General features: G+C 40.1%; 1 protein-coding gene across 2 annotated transcripts in view; it reads left to right on the plus strand.

Moving 5' to 3' along the window:
- The first annotated feature begins 435 nt into the window (after positions 1 to 435).
- Positions 436 to 14,487, plus strand: part of naa25 (N-alpha-acetyltransferase 25, NatB auxiliary subunit) — an 86,146-nt gene continuing 72,094 nt past the window's right edge. For both annotated transcript variants that reach the window (XM_073065785.1, XM_073065786.1), the window contains exon 1: positions 436 to 532. In XM_073065785.1, coding sequence (XP_072921886.1) covers positions 475 to 532 — 58 coding nt within the window. In that variant the 5' untranslated portion in view covers positions 436 to 474. The remainder of the gene's footprint in view (positions 533 to 14,487) is intronic.

The following is a 14,487-nucleotide window of genomic DNA, read 5'->3' on the forward strand; positions in this document are numbered from 1 at the left end:
ATAACTGGTACCCAATGAACCAACCTCTAATGATAAACACGAGAAAGTCTGCAGATGCTGGAAATCCAAAACAACGCGCACAAAATGCTGGAGAAACTCAGCAGGTCAGGCAGCATCTATGAAAATGAATAAACAGTCTACGTTTCGGGCCGAGACCCTTCATCAGGACTTCTCATAATGTTTACTTGGATACATTACCGTGTATCCAAGTAGTACCGTGTATTCTTAAAAAGAAATAACTTCTGGCTCAGAGGAAACAAGCCAAGCTCAACAATTGATGTTGAAGAAGCACAATTTGGGCAGGTTCGGGCTGTTTGCCAGCCCTGGTTAGAGTGAAACCTAGACATAATTTGAAGCCACAAGCCATCACACCTCTGCGCATGCTTCCAGCTCGGCGGCGGCTCCGGCAATGGTCATGCGCAGTGATCAGAAGAACTGGCTTGAACTGCACATGTGCAGCAGCGGAGAGTCATCATGGCGGCGCGTAGCCATGTGCAGGATCCCAATGACAGGAGGCTGCGTCCAATATACGGTAATGGAACTATTCCTTGTTTCGTATGTGCAACGTTTGTCCAGTCATATTTCATAATCAAAAGCTAAGCGCCTCCAGTACCGGCTTGCGCTGCTAATTTTACGCATTGACTCATTTTGTTGCTAGGCCGCAGATATGTCCTGGAGCTTGAGTTACACCACACTTGAGAATCCAACCCGTGAACGAATGTTTCTACTGACTGGCAGTTCAGGGTTGATGTGAGGTTCACATTTTATTATTGATGTTTTTTTTTAGTGGGTATGTATTTAAGAAAAGTTAATTGGGCCTTTGGACAGCGGTATTCCAGTGTGGTATTTCTACTGGCGCTAGAACCTGTTGATTTCCCCAGCAGATTGAGATGGAGCTTTCAGAGAATTACTATTTGGTGAAAGTGAAGCAAATGAAATTTTCGGAGTATAGCCCAGTAGTTTACATGTTATGCAGACGTCTGTGTCAACTTAACTTGCATTGCAGCGAACAGAGTTTGTCTAGAACTACATCTTAATGATATTTGGTCTGATGATGATTTTGGTCACGGAATCCGGTTAGCCGATAGCAGGAGCTCAGTAACTTTTGGGAAACTGCCATACTTAACTAAAGGTAATGCAGAACTAACGCAGTGAACTTAGTATCTTTTTGTTTCAAAATGAAATTGAATTATCTATACAGTGTGTAACGTGACTTCATTTAATTAATGGGTCATTATTTGATAAAGTGGATTGTGTTGACACTTTCATTTCCTTTTAAGCATTTTATACAAATGATCTTTTGTTCTGTTGTTAAGTATGTGATTATGTATATTGAGCACTTTATCATCATCACTACAATTAAGTTACCAAGTGTTCATGAGAATATGAGTTGTGTTAATAAATAAATGGATATACAGGTTGAGTACCCCTTGCTTGAAATGTTTGGGGCTGGAAGAGTTTCGGATTTTGGAATATAAAGTGTGATAGCTTGGGGTTGCCCATCATTTCCAACTCTGAATTTATGTGCTACTGGTAAGCAGACTTTCTCTTTCACTTGTTCATGTACTTAATAGTAAAAATAATTACGGTACATACCATTAATATAAAGAAAATTATAATGTGTGCAGGGTAACAAAAGCAGCACAGCAGCATCAGGAGAATACCTGAATCAGCTGTTGGACAACAACAAAACAGCAGCAGGCTTTCAGTCTCCCTACTATGGCATGCTTTGTTTAGAAGATTACAGTACACTGTATTAGTATTTTTCTCTTCTAAGGTATGAAAACAATCAGCATCACAGACTTGTTCTGGTACTAGATTTTTGTCATCAGATACTTTAAGAATTTAATTCTGTGCCTTTTCTTAAATTTCTGCAACCAGCCTGCTGATATTCTGAATTACCTTCAATTTTCATTTTGCGTGATAGATCTTTGCTTGTTTCATGATCAGCATACCGTTAAGCGGCATATGTTCACTCCCATGCTGACGACACATGATTGAGATCTTCATTTTTCACCTTGTGCAATATTTTTCTATTTTTCCTTGACTTCCGTTTATTACATATGTGAGGTCACTTCTCAGAATTGTCTGTGGTGTGCAGAGACCTACACATCACCTGGGAACCTTCCCAGCATTTTGTGGTATTTTCTATTTCCTTTGAGAGTTGCGTCAGTGCTGAAAAAAATATGGATTTCTGAGGTTTTTGGATTTTGGAATTTCTGTTAAGGGGTACTCAAACTGACATGATCTAACATTGATGGATAAATCCTAAATTGGAAAGTTAATGAATTGGCTGCTGAAAGTGTATATTAAGAAAATGAAATATTCTTATCATTGCTAGTAACTAGTGATTTTTGCTAAATTATTAATCTATATTTAAATTCTACATCTGTTGTTCTGGTTTTGGAAATCGTGCCTCTGAACTGTTCGTCCACATCGCTGTTACTAGATCAGTAGTTTAACTGCTGCTCCATTACTATTCACTTTAGCAGAGGTGACATGTGATTTCAGAATAACAAAAAGGCTGAACCTGAAGCAGAAGGGAACATTTCAAAGCTCAAAGTAAATTTATTATCAAAGTACATGTATGTCACAATATGCATGAGATTCATTTTCTTGCAGGCATTCACAGTAAATACAAAGAAACAACATAATCAATGAAAACTGCTCACAACCAATGTGCAAAAGATAAACTATGCAAATAAAAAAGACAGGTAAATAAGTTAGCACACACAAAATGCTGGTGGAACACAGCAGGCCAGGCAGCATCTATAGGAAGAAGCACAGTCGACATTTCGGGCTAAGACATGAGTCCTGACGAAGGATCTCGGCCCAAAACATCAACTGTACTTCTTCCTATAGATGCTGCCTGGCCTGCTGCGTTCCACCAGCATTTTGTGTGTGCTTGCTTGAATTTCCAGCATCTGCAGATTTCCTTGTGTTTCTGTAATTAAATAAGTTATATTGAGAATGTTATAGAATCCTTGGTTGTGGAATCAGTTCAGTGTTGGGGTGAGTGAGGTTATCTCCTTTGGTTCAATAGCTTGATGCTTGGGGAGTAATAACCATTTCTGAACCTGCAGGTGTGGGACCTCAGGCTCTGTACCTCCTTGCTGAATTTCCCCATGGGGATGAATAAAGTATCTATCTATCTATCTATCTTGCTGATAACAGCAGTGAGAAGAGAGCATGGGCTGGATGATGGTGGTGCATGTTGATGGATGCAGCTTTCCAGCGCTTAGTGTAGATGTGCTCAGTGGTGGGGAGGGCATTGCCCGTAATGGACTGGGCTGCATCCACACTTTTTGTAGGCTTTTCTGTTCAAGGGCATTGGACGGACCGTGATGCAACCAGTCAATGTACTCTCCACCACATGTTTATAGAAGTTTTAGATGAAATCCTAAATCTTTGCAGGCTTCTAAGAAAGTAAAGATACTGCTTTTATACTTGCTGGACCCAGGACAGATCCTCTGAATTGATAACACTGAGGAATTTAAACCCTCTTCATCTCTGATCCCCAGATAAGAGCAGGCTCATGGAGTTCTGGTTTCCTCCTCCTATGGTCAATAATCAGTTCTTTGGTTCTGTTGATGTTGAGTAAGAGGTTGTTGTGGCACCATTCAGTTAGATTTTGTCTCCTTCCTATCTGCTGATTCGTCACCACTTTTGATTCTGACAGCAATAGGGGTGTCATCGGCAAACTTAAATATGGTATTGGAGCTGTGCTTAGCCTCACAGTACAAAGTGAGTAGAGCAGGGGGCTAAGCACACAGACTTGTGGTGCACCTGTGGTGATGGAGATTGTGGAGGAGATGTTGTTGCCAAGCTAAACTGACTGGGGTCTGCAAATGAGGAAAGTGAGGTATTGAGGACTAGGTCTGCAGCTTATTGATTGGTTTTCAGGGGATGATGATGGTGTTGAATGCAGAGCTGTAGTCAGTGAAGTGCATCCTGATGTATGCATCTTCACTGTGCAGATGTCCATCCTGATGTATGCATCTTCACTGTGCAGATGTCCATCCTGATGTATGCATCTTCACTGTGCAGATGTCCATCCTGATGTATGCATCTTCACTGTGCAGATGTCCATCCTGATGTATGCATCTTCACTGTGCAGATGTCCATCCTGATGTATGCATCTTCACTGTGCAGATGTCCATCCTGATGTATGCATCTTCACTGTGCAGATGTCCCAGGGTTGAGTGAAGAGCTAATAAAACGGCATCTGCTGTTGACCTGTTGAGACGGTAGGCAAACTGGAGCAGGCCCAAGTTGCTCCTCAGGCAGGAGTTGATGTGTTTCATCAAACTCAAAGCATTTCATCGCCATGGATGTAAATGTTACTGGAAAATTGTCATTGAGGCAGGTTACTGTGTTCTTCTTGTACACTGATATAATTGAAGTCTGCTTGAAACAGGTAGATTCCTCAGATTGTCAAAGTGAGAAGTTAAAGATCTCAGTGAACGCTCCAGCCAGTTGATCAGCACTGGTCTATAGTACCCAGCCAGATACCCAATCTGATCTGGATGCTTTCTGTGGATTCACCCTCCTGAAGGATGCTCTCTCGTCAACCTCAGACTGAAAGCATTTGGTTGTGAAGGTGCCTCCATGTTTTGTCAGTCAAAGCGAGGATAAAAGATAACGAGCTCATCTGGGAGTGAAACCTTGTTGTCACGTATGTCACTTGGTTTTACTTGGTAGGAGATGCCTTGCCATTCAAGCCCTGCTACAGCTGCTGAGCATCTTTCTGTGATTCACATTTGTTCCAGAATTGTCACTTTGCATGTGAGGTGGCTTTCTGGAGGATATGTCTGAACCTCTTGAATCTAGGTTGCCAAACTTGTATGCCACTGATCTGTTACTCACAGCAGATTGGGAACCTCTTGGTTCATCCAAGGCTGCTGGTTGGGAAAGACTCTGAATGATTTGTGGAGACACACTCATCCACGACTTTATAAAGTTTGTGACAGCATTCAGATTCGTGTCATATTTGTTCAGATCCTCTGAGTCCTTGAACATGTAGCAGTGCACCGACTCAAAGCATTCCTGCAGCTGCTCCTCTGCCTCCCGTGACCACCTCTTTGTCGTTCATTCCTCTGGAGCTTTGCTGTTCAGCTGCTGCCTGTATGCAGGTAGGAGGAGGACAGTCTTAGACATTTAGATTAGATTAGGTTATGAGGACACTCAGTCCTCGTTTATTGTCATTTAGTAATGCATGCATTAAGAAATGATACAATGTTCCTCCAGTATGATATCACATAAACACAAGACAGACCAAGACTAACTGACAAAAAACACATAATTATAATTTGTCTGTATGTGCAGTCTAAAGATGTGAAATTTGTGAACACTTTTCAGTAAAGTCTTCTGTCACAAATAATGATTATTCCCAGTTTGGTATTTAAAGGAATAGAATAAAATCTTGTCATTTGGATGAATAGAATTATTGCTGCTTTGAAATGTCAAAAAGTAGCCATGGATACCTGGTATTTTGCTGCATCTTGGTTTCCCTAATGCTTAAAGGAAACTCAACATCTTAAAAGAGTGACTGACACTCTTTGGATGTAATTTGCCTCATTTAATTTCTAGCTATCCTCAGCACCCTGCCTGCCATTCTACCACTGCCACCGTGTTGTTACTCTTTGAGCCTCATTGAAAAATCCCAGTAAGCTGAAAACTCCATTTGTAGGAAGGTGGGAGTTGGAAAATTGGAAAATATAGCCCATTGTAGGAGCCATGTATCTGTGTTGCATGTTTATTATTGTAACTAGTCACAATAGTGGGGGTGTAGTAAAAACGAGGTGTTGTAAAAACGGAAAGCAAGTTGTGTATTCTTGCTTATTTCATGGCAGTTTGTAGTTTGAGACTGGCAGAGGTCATGTATCTACACTGACCACTTAATATCGATTCAAGATTGTATGTTTGCTAATTGCTAATAAAGGGTTGAATAAAGAATTTGACTCTTTGGAGCAGTCATTTCATTGGAGTTGGAGGCTGCATCATGCAAGTATAACAACCCTGTAGCGATTGTAGGCTAGCGGCAATTATTTTGATTTTGAATTAGTTTTTGCTGTGACACCCAGTTCGCCAGTAAGGAAAATTATATTTCAATAACTGTGTCACAAAATCCTACAATGATTGGACAATCAGCATGAATTAATTATAAGGACTACTTTCACAGGTACATGGGGTGATCGATAAGTTTGTGGCGTAAGGTAGAAGATGAGTTATACAGCTCTCGTTACATGTACATGCAGTTCAACTCTTGAGTGATTATGCAGAAAGTTTGAAGTTAATAAATCATCTCCTTCTACCTTAGGCCACAAACTGTTCTATCATCCCTAGTATATTAGTTTTATTGAAGAAAGAATTGTCTGGGTAACTAAGGGGAAAAGCAATAGATTTTTAGAAGGAAATTAGGTAAGATTCCTTACCGAGAAGGTTGCACATTATCAAGGAAAAAGGATTCATTAAAGTTCAGGAAAAATGTAGGAATAAATGATCAGATAACCAGTTGATGTTGCTCAGGATCTGCAAGATTCAGACCTGGGCCCTAAGTTATTTACAATATATTGATGAACTAATAAAGATATCAAATATAATAGACCTACTTTTGCTGATGTTAGCTAAAAAGCAAAGTGAGATGAACATGGTAGCATGACGATTGGCGTAATGCTATTATGGTGCCAGTGACCCAGGGTCAATTCCAGCACTGTCTCTAGGTTCTCCCCATGACCGCTTCAGTTTCCTCCGATGACCGATGGATTGGCAGGTTAAATGGTCATATGGGTGTAATTAGGTGGTGCGAGCTTGTTGGGCTTGAAGAGCCTTTTACCGTGCTGTATCTCAACATAAGTGTACAAGTAGATGTAGACAGGTGAATTGACTGTACAACATTGAATTATAATTCAGAAAAGGCTGAAGTTGTTCCATTTTTATTTGAAAGAATAGAATTATTTAAAAAACAAAGTATAGTGTACGTTGGGATGCGGAGGATTTTGATGAGTTAGTTTTATTAAATACACGAGGCTCATATTCAAGTTCAGTTAGCAGTTAGAAAGATCGGTATCATGTCGACCGTGGCACAGGGTACTTAGAAAAGGACCAATAGCCATGCTTACATTTGTATGAGGTTTTCATACTGGACTACAGTTTTGGTCTCTCCACTAAGAAGGGATGAATTTGCCTTAGAAGCAGACCGAGTAAATTGATTCTTGGGAATAAGTGTTTCTTCAGAGAAGTGGTTGAATAATGTTGTCCTTTGTTCACTAAAGTTTTGAAAAATATGGGAATTTTCTTCATGCAAGATTTTGATATGATCTAATGAATTTCAAACGTAATTCTTGCTCATAATAAAGTGAATGGAAGACACAAGTCAATGATTCTTTGGTACTGGAATGATGAGCTTAGAAATTTAAAGACAAACCAATGGAAAACAAGATATTCTGATCCAGGAATGGGGTGTCACATTGCTCTCTCATTTCCCCTTCTATATCCCATCGATCTACAGTTTAAATGACCTATATTGGGATGATTCCACATTAATACTAGGATTTCTATGAAAAGCATTTCTTGATAGGCTCAAAATCTTAAAGGGAGTTGCTTTAATTTTTTTGACAGCTGACTTGCTTAATGTGCTCTCAGAAAGTAATAAATCTGTGGATTTTAAAAAATATTCTTAGCTCTTTCTTCATTCTGTTCCTTTCACATATCTGACACCAAACTTTAGAGTTCTATTGTTCCATAGTTTGGGAAACCTTTTTCTTTGTATTATGTGTCTGATTTTTGGGGAGGCCTATAGAAGTCCCACAGTAACCATGTAAGTGTGAGATTGTTAATTTTTTCATCAATCTTCAACAAAATGTGGGGGCTGTTTGTTTTCTGGGAAACCTAGGTTGTTACTAGTGCAATACACAAAAGGCTGATGGAATTCAACAAATCAGGCAGCATCAATGGATGGATATAAACAGTCAATGTTTTGGGCTGAGACCCTTTATCAGCCTTGACTTGTTGAGTTTCTCCAGTATTTTGTGTGTGTGTGTGTTACTCAAGATTTCCAGCATCTGCAGAATCTTTTGTGTTTACCATTAGATGCTATATTGCAACATAATAAATCAGACATACATTAATTCTGTAAGAACACACGGTTTGTTAAGAAGGAGGGATGATTAGTATGTTTGCAGATGATAGGAAAATTGGTGGTGTTAAGGGTAATGAAGAATTGGTTCAAGTCTACAGCAGGATATGTGGATTAGAGGCAAATTGGGTTGAGCTTTGGAAGGTGGAATTTAATGCTGACATGCAAGGTTATGTATTTTGGGATATCAAAGCAAGGTAGGAGTACTGTTGATGGTAGGACACTATGGAATATTGATGAACATTGAACATTCGAACTGGAGGTCCATGAACCAGTCCTCATTAGGGGATCAGAGATGGAGAAGGTTAATAACTTTAAATTCCTGGGTGTCATTATTTCAGACGACCTGTCCTGGGCCCTGCACATATTATGAAAAAAAGCATGGCAGCTTCTGTACTTAGGAGTTTGCAAATTTTTGGCATGCATCTAAGAGTTTGACAAACTTCTTTAGATATTTGGTAGTGGGTATATTGATTGGTTGCATTGCAGCTTGGTAAAGATACTGCACATTCTATCCATTCCCATGTTGGCATCCTGTATTATTATTATTATTATGTATACCCAAGTTACCTTTAATTGACTGACTAATAAGACTCCAGGCACTCATTAATAGCTATCATATTTTCATATTTAGTGCCTACAAAAAGTATTCATTTGCCTTGGAAGCTTTCATGTTTTATTGTTGTACAACATTGAATCACAGTGGATTTAATTTGGCTTTTTTGACACTAATCAACAGAAAAGACTGTATCAAAGTGAAACAGATCTCTACAAAGTGATCTAAATTAATTACAAATATGAAACAAATTGATTGCATAAGTATTCACACCCTTCACGTCAGTATTTAGTAGATGCACCCTTGGCAGCAATTACAGCCTGCAGTCTGTGGATAGGTCTCTATCAGCTTTGTACATCAGGACACTGCAATTTTCCCCCATTCTTTACGAACTGCTCAAGCTCTGTCAGATTGCATGGGGATCATGTGTGAACAGCCCTTTTCAAGTCCAGCCACAAATTCTCAATTTGATTCAGGTCTGGACTCTGACTTGGCCATTCCAGGATATTAACTTTGTTGTTTTTAAGGCATTCCTGTGTAGCTTTGGCTTTATGCTTGGGGGTCATTGTCTTTTCAAATCTTCTCCCAAGTCGCAGTTCTCTTGTAGAGTGCATCATCAGGTTTTCCTCAAGGATCTCCCTGTAGTTTGCTGCATTAATTTTACCTCCTACCTTCACAAGTTTTCCAGGGCCTGCTGCAGTGAATCATCCCCACAGCATGATGCAGCCATCACCATTCTTCACATTAGGGATGGTGTATTTTTGATGATATGCAGTGTTGGCTTACACCGAACATAGTGTTTAGCTTAATGGCCAAAAAGTTCAATTATTTTGGTTTCATCAGACCATAGAACCTTCTTCCAGCTGACTTTGGAGTCTCCCACATGCCTTCTGGGAAACTAGCCCAGATTTCATGAGAGTTTTTTTCAACAGTGGCATTCTCTTTGTCATTCTTTCATAAAGCTTCAACTGGTAAAGCATCCAGGCAACAGTTCTATGCACAGTCTCTCCCATCTCAGCCACTGAAGCTTGTACCTCTTCTGGAGTTGACATAGGCCTCTTGGTGGCTTCTTTCACTAGTCTCCTTGCATGGTCATTCTGCTTTTGAGGATGGCCTGCTCTAGGCAGATTGACAGCTGTGTCATATTCTTCCTATTTCTTGACTTATTCAGTGACTCGGAAATTTTCTTGTATCTATCTCCGAACTTGTGTTTGCCAATAACCTTTTTGCAGAGTTGCTTGGAGCATTCATTCGTCTTCATTGTGTAGTTTTTGTTAGTATACTGACTCACCAGCATGTGGATCTTCCAGATCCAGGTGTATTTTTTTCCACAATCAATTGAAACGCCTTGACTGCACACAGGTGATCTCCATTTAACTAATTATGCGACTTCTAAAAGCAGTGATGATTACAGGGGAGTGAATGCTTCTACAATCAATTCGATTGTGTTTTATATTTGTAATTCATTTGTATCACTTTGTAGAGACCTATTTTCACTTCGACACAAAAGTCTTTTTTTTCTATTGATCAGTTTCAAAAAAGCCAAATTAAATCCACTGTGATTCATTGTTGTAAAACAATAAAACATGAAAACTTCAAAGGGGTGTGAATACTTTTTATAGGCACTGTATGAACCCATGATGCAGGAAGCACAGAACTGGTTTGTGAAATGTGTCATGAACGTTATTGTACAGTGATTCAAGTAGCATATATTTAGTTGAGAGAACACTTGTTAAGAATTCCCACCATCAGCAAAGTGATCTTATACAGAAACAAGATATTGAAAAGAACTAGGGTTAACTTAAAAGTACATTTTATCATAGACTGACAGGAAAGCCCTTCCTGTCCCCCCAGTTCTTTTGCCTTGTACCTTAAACTTGTTTCCTCTGGTTACCACAAGAAACCTCCTCACTTACGTCAATAAAACCCTGTCTAATTTTGAATAGCTCTGTCATGTCTTCGTGTTATTTGCTTCAAGGAGAGTAATTTTCTTGGTCTTTGTTTTCCATGCTTAACTTAAACTTTGCAAATATGGAACTTTAAAATGGTACTATCTCACTTGACTATCGCACTGATGTGCAAGTCCAGGGGACCTTTTCAATTTCTGCCTTCTACCTGTTTCTATTCCCTTCCATAGATGTGTAGTGGGGAGTACATTGGCTGCAACACAGCCTGGTATGGAAACACCAGTGCCTCAAACAGAAGATCCAATGAAAAGTAACGGATATGACCCAATCCATCATGGGTAAAGCCCTCCCGACCATTGAGCACATCTACATGGAGCGTTGTCGCAGCAAAGTAGCATCCATCATCAGGGACCCCCACCACTCAGGACATGCTCTCTTTTCACTGCTGCCATCAGGAAGAAGGTTCAGGAGCCTCAGGACTCCCTCCACCAGTTTCAGCAGCAATTAGTACTGCTCAGCCATCAGGCTCCTGAACTTCACTTGCCCCATCACTGAATTGTTTCCACAACCTATGGACTGCCTTCAAGGATGCTTCATCTCATATTCTCAATATATGTTGCTTTTTTATTTATTATTAATGTTGCTAAGATTTGATAGGCTGTGCTTGTTTTCCCTGGAGCAAAAGAGGCTCAAAGTTTAAAGTAAATTTATTATCAAAGTCCGTTACCATACAATGCCTTGAGATTCATTTTCTTGCAGGCATTCACAGAAAAATAGAAATAAAATGTTATGAGAAACTATAGATAAATAGGCCAAGACTGTGGTAATAAAAGTAAACAAGAACATGTTATATAGAGTCCTTGAAAGTGAGACTCTACGTTGTAGAGTCAGGTCAGAGTAGCAGTGAATGAAGTTATCCATGCTGGTTTAGGAGCCTGTGGATTGTGTGGTGATAACTGTTCCTAAACCTGGTGGTGTGAGACCTCTTGCCCAGTGGTAGTAGTGAGAAAAGGGCATGGGCTGGATAGATGCTGCTTTCTCGTGGCAGCACTCCATATGAATGTACTTCATTGTAGGAGACTTTGCCAGCGATGGACTTTCCGTAGCCTTTTCTGTTCCTGGGTATTGCTTTTTTCATGCAATGCTGTGATGCAACCAGATAGGATACTCTCCACTTTGCTGCTGTAAAAGTTGTTCAAAGTTTTTGATGACATGCTGAGGTGCTGTCCCACCTTGTAATGACACTTGTTTGCTGGGCCCAGGACAGATCCATTGATATGTTAACACCAAGGAATTTAATTCTACTGACCCTCTCCATCAGCATTCTCCTAATGTGGACTGGCTCATGGACCACTGGCTCTTTCTTTCAGCAGTCAATAATCAGTTCTTTGGCTTTGAGTGAGAGATTGTTATGGTACCACTGAGTCAGATTTTCTAATGTCCCTGCTATATGGTAATACCTTAGATTTGACCAACAGCAGTGGTATAATCAGCAAACTTAATTATGGCATTGGAGCTGATTTAGCTTTGCAATCATAAATATAGAGTGAGTACAGCAGGGAGCTAACCACACAGCCTTGTGGTGCACCTGTGCTGTTGGTGAGAGTGGAGGAGATGGAGCCTGCAAGTAAGGAAACAGAGGATCCAATTACAGGAAGATGCGGTGGCCCAGGTCTTGGAGATTAATGATGAGTTTCAGGGGATGATGGTGTTGACCACAACTGTGCCTTTACTGTACAGATGTTCCAGGGTTGAGTGAAGAGCCAATGAAATGGCATCTACCGTTGACCTTTTGAGATGGCAGGCAAATTGGATTGTATCCAGGTTGGTCCTCAGGCAGAAGCTGATATGCTTCCTGATCATCCCCTCAAAGCACTTCATCACTGTGCATGTGAGTGCTCCAGGTCTATAATCATTGATGCAAATTATCACATTCTACTTAAGCACCAGTATTATTGAAGCCTGCTTGAAGCAGGTGGATAGCTCAGACAGCTGAAACAAGAGTCAACATTCCAGCCAGTTGATTAACACAGGCTCTCAGTACTCAGCTAGGTCTGCTATCTGGGCCACAAGCTTTCCATGTTTTTGAGGTCAAAGTAAGTAAACAAAGTATTGAGCTGATCTGGGAGAGAAACTTCATGGCCATTTATGTTGCTTGGTTTTGCTTTGTGGGAGGTGATGGTGTACAAGCTGCCTCCTGTGATTTGTTTAGTCCAGAATTGCTATTTTGCATGTGAGATGGCCTTCCAGAATCATGTGTGAACCTGTAACCTGATAAAATATATCTAGGTCATGGAAGTGTAGGTAGTCAAAATTTATTTTTCCCTAAAGTGTAGGGTATCAAAAACAAGTGAACATTTTAAAGGTGAGAAGTAGGAGATTTAAATGGGATCTTGGGGTATATTAATGTTGGAGGGTGTATTGGAGTCTGAAACAATCTTTGAGACGTTTAGATAAACACAAATACAGTTGCAAGAAAAAGTATGTGAACCCTTTGCAATTACCTGGTTTTCTGCATTAATTACTCATAAAATGTGGTTTAATGTTCACCTAAGTCACAATAACAGACAAACACAATCCGCCTAAACTAATAACACACAAACAATTGTACTACTTTTCGTCGATACTGAGTCCTCCATTTAAACAATCACAGTCTAGGTTCAAAAGAGTATGTGAACCTCTGGGATAATGCCTTCTACAAAAGCTATTTGGAGTCAGGTGTTCCAATCGATGAGATGAATTGTCGAGCTGCCCTATATATAAAAAAACACACAAAATCAGGTTATTTACAGAGCCTGTTCTTCTCAAGAAAGATTTGTTTATATGCACCATACCTCAATCAAAACAACTTTCAGAGGACCTTTAGAAGGAGAATTGTAGAGATGCATGAAATTGGAAAAGGCTACAAAAGCATTTCTAAAGGCTTGAGTGTTCATCAGTCCACAGTAAGAGAAGTTGTCTACACATGGAGGAAATTCAGTACTGTTGCCACTCTGCCTAGCAGTGGGTGTCCTACAAAGATCACATGAAGAGCACAACATGCAATGCTAAAGGAGGTGAAAAAACCCCCAAGGGTAACAGCAAAAGACCTGCAGAAATCTCTTGAACTTGCTGAAGTTTCTGTTCATGTCTGCTATAAGAAAAACACTGAATAAGAATGGTGTTCGTGGAAGGACAGCACAGAGGAAACCACTGCTCTCCAAAAAAAAACATTGCTGCACATCTCAGATTTGCAGAAGACCACCTAGGTGTTCCACAGTGCTTCTTCTGGGACAATGTTCTGTGGACAGATGAGACAAAAGTTGAACTCTTTGGTTGAAATGCTTTGCTTGGAGGAAAAAGGACACTGCACACCACCATTAAAACCTCATCCCAACTGTGAAGCATAGTGGAAGAAGCATCATGATTTGGGGCTGCTTTGCTGCCTCGGGGTCTGGGCAGCTAGCGATCGTTGAGGAAACAATAAATTCAAAATTGTATCAAGACCTTTTACAGGATCATTTTCAGGGTAGTGGACCATCACCTAAAGCTTAATAGAAGTTGGATGATGCAACAAGAGGATCCAAAAGACGAGTAAATCAACAACAGAATGGTTTAAAAGGAAGAACATTTGTCTTTTGAAATGGCCAAGTCAGAGTCCAGACCTTAACTCAATTGAGATGCTGTGGCTTGACCTGAAGAAGACTGTTCATCTGGAGGAATGGTCTAAAATTCCTTCTTGCCATTGTGCAAGTCTGATCAGCAGCTACAGGAAACGTTTGATGGAGGACATTGCTGCTAAAGGAGATTCTACCAGTTATTAAATACAAGGGTTCACATACTTTTTCCCCAACCTGAACTGTAAATGATTAAACAATGTGTTCAATAAGGACATGAAAACTACAATC

Source organism: Hemitrygon akajei, chromosome 14 (genome assembly GCF_048418815.1).
Source record: "Hemitrygon akajei chromosome 14, sHemAka1.3, whole genome shotgun sequence".
NCBI lineage: Eukaryota > Metazoa > Chordata > Chondrichthyes > Myliobatiformes > Dasyatidae > Hemitrygon > Hemitrygon akajei.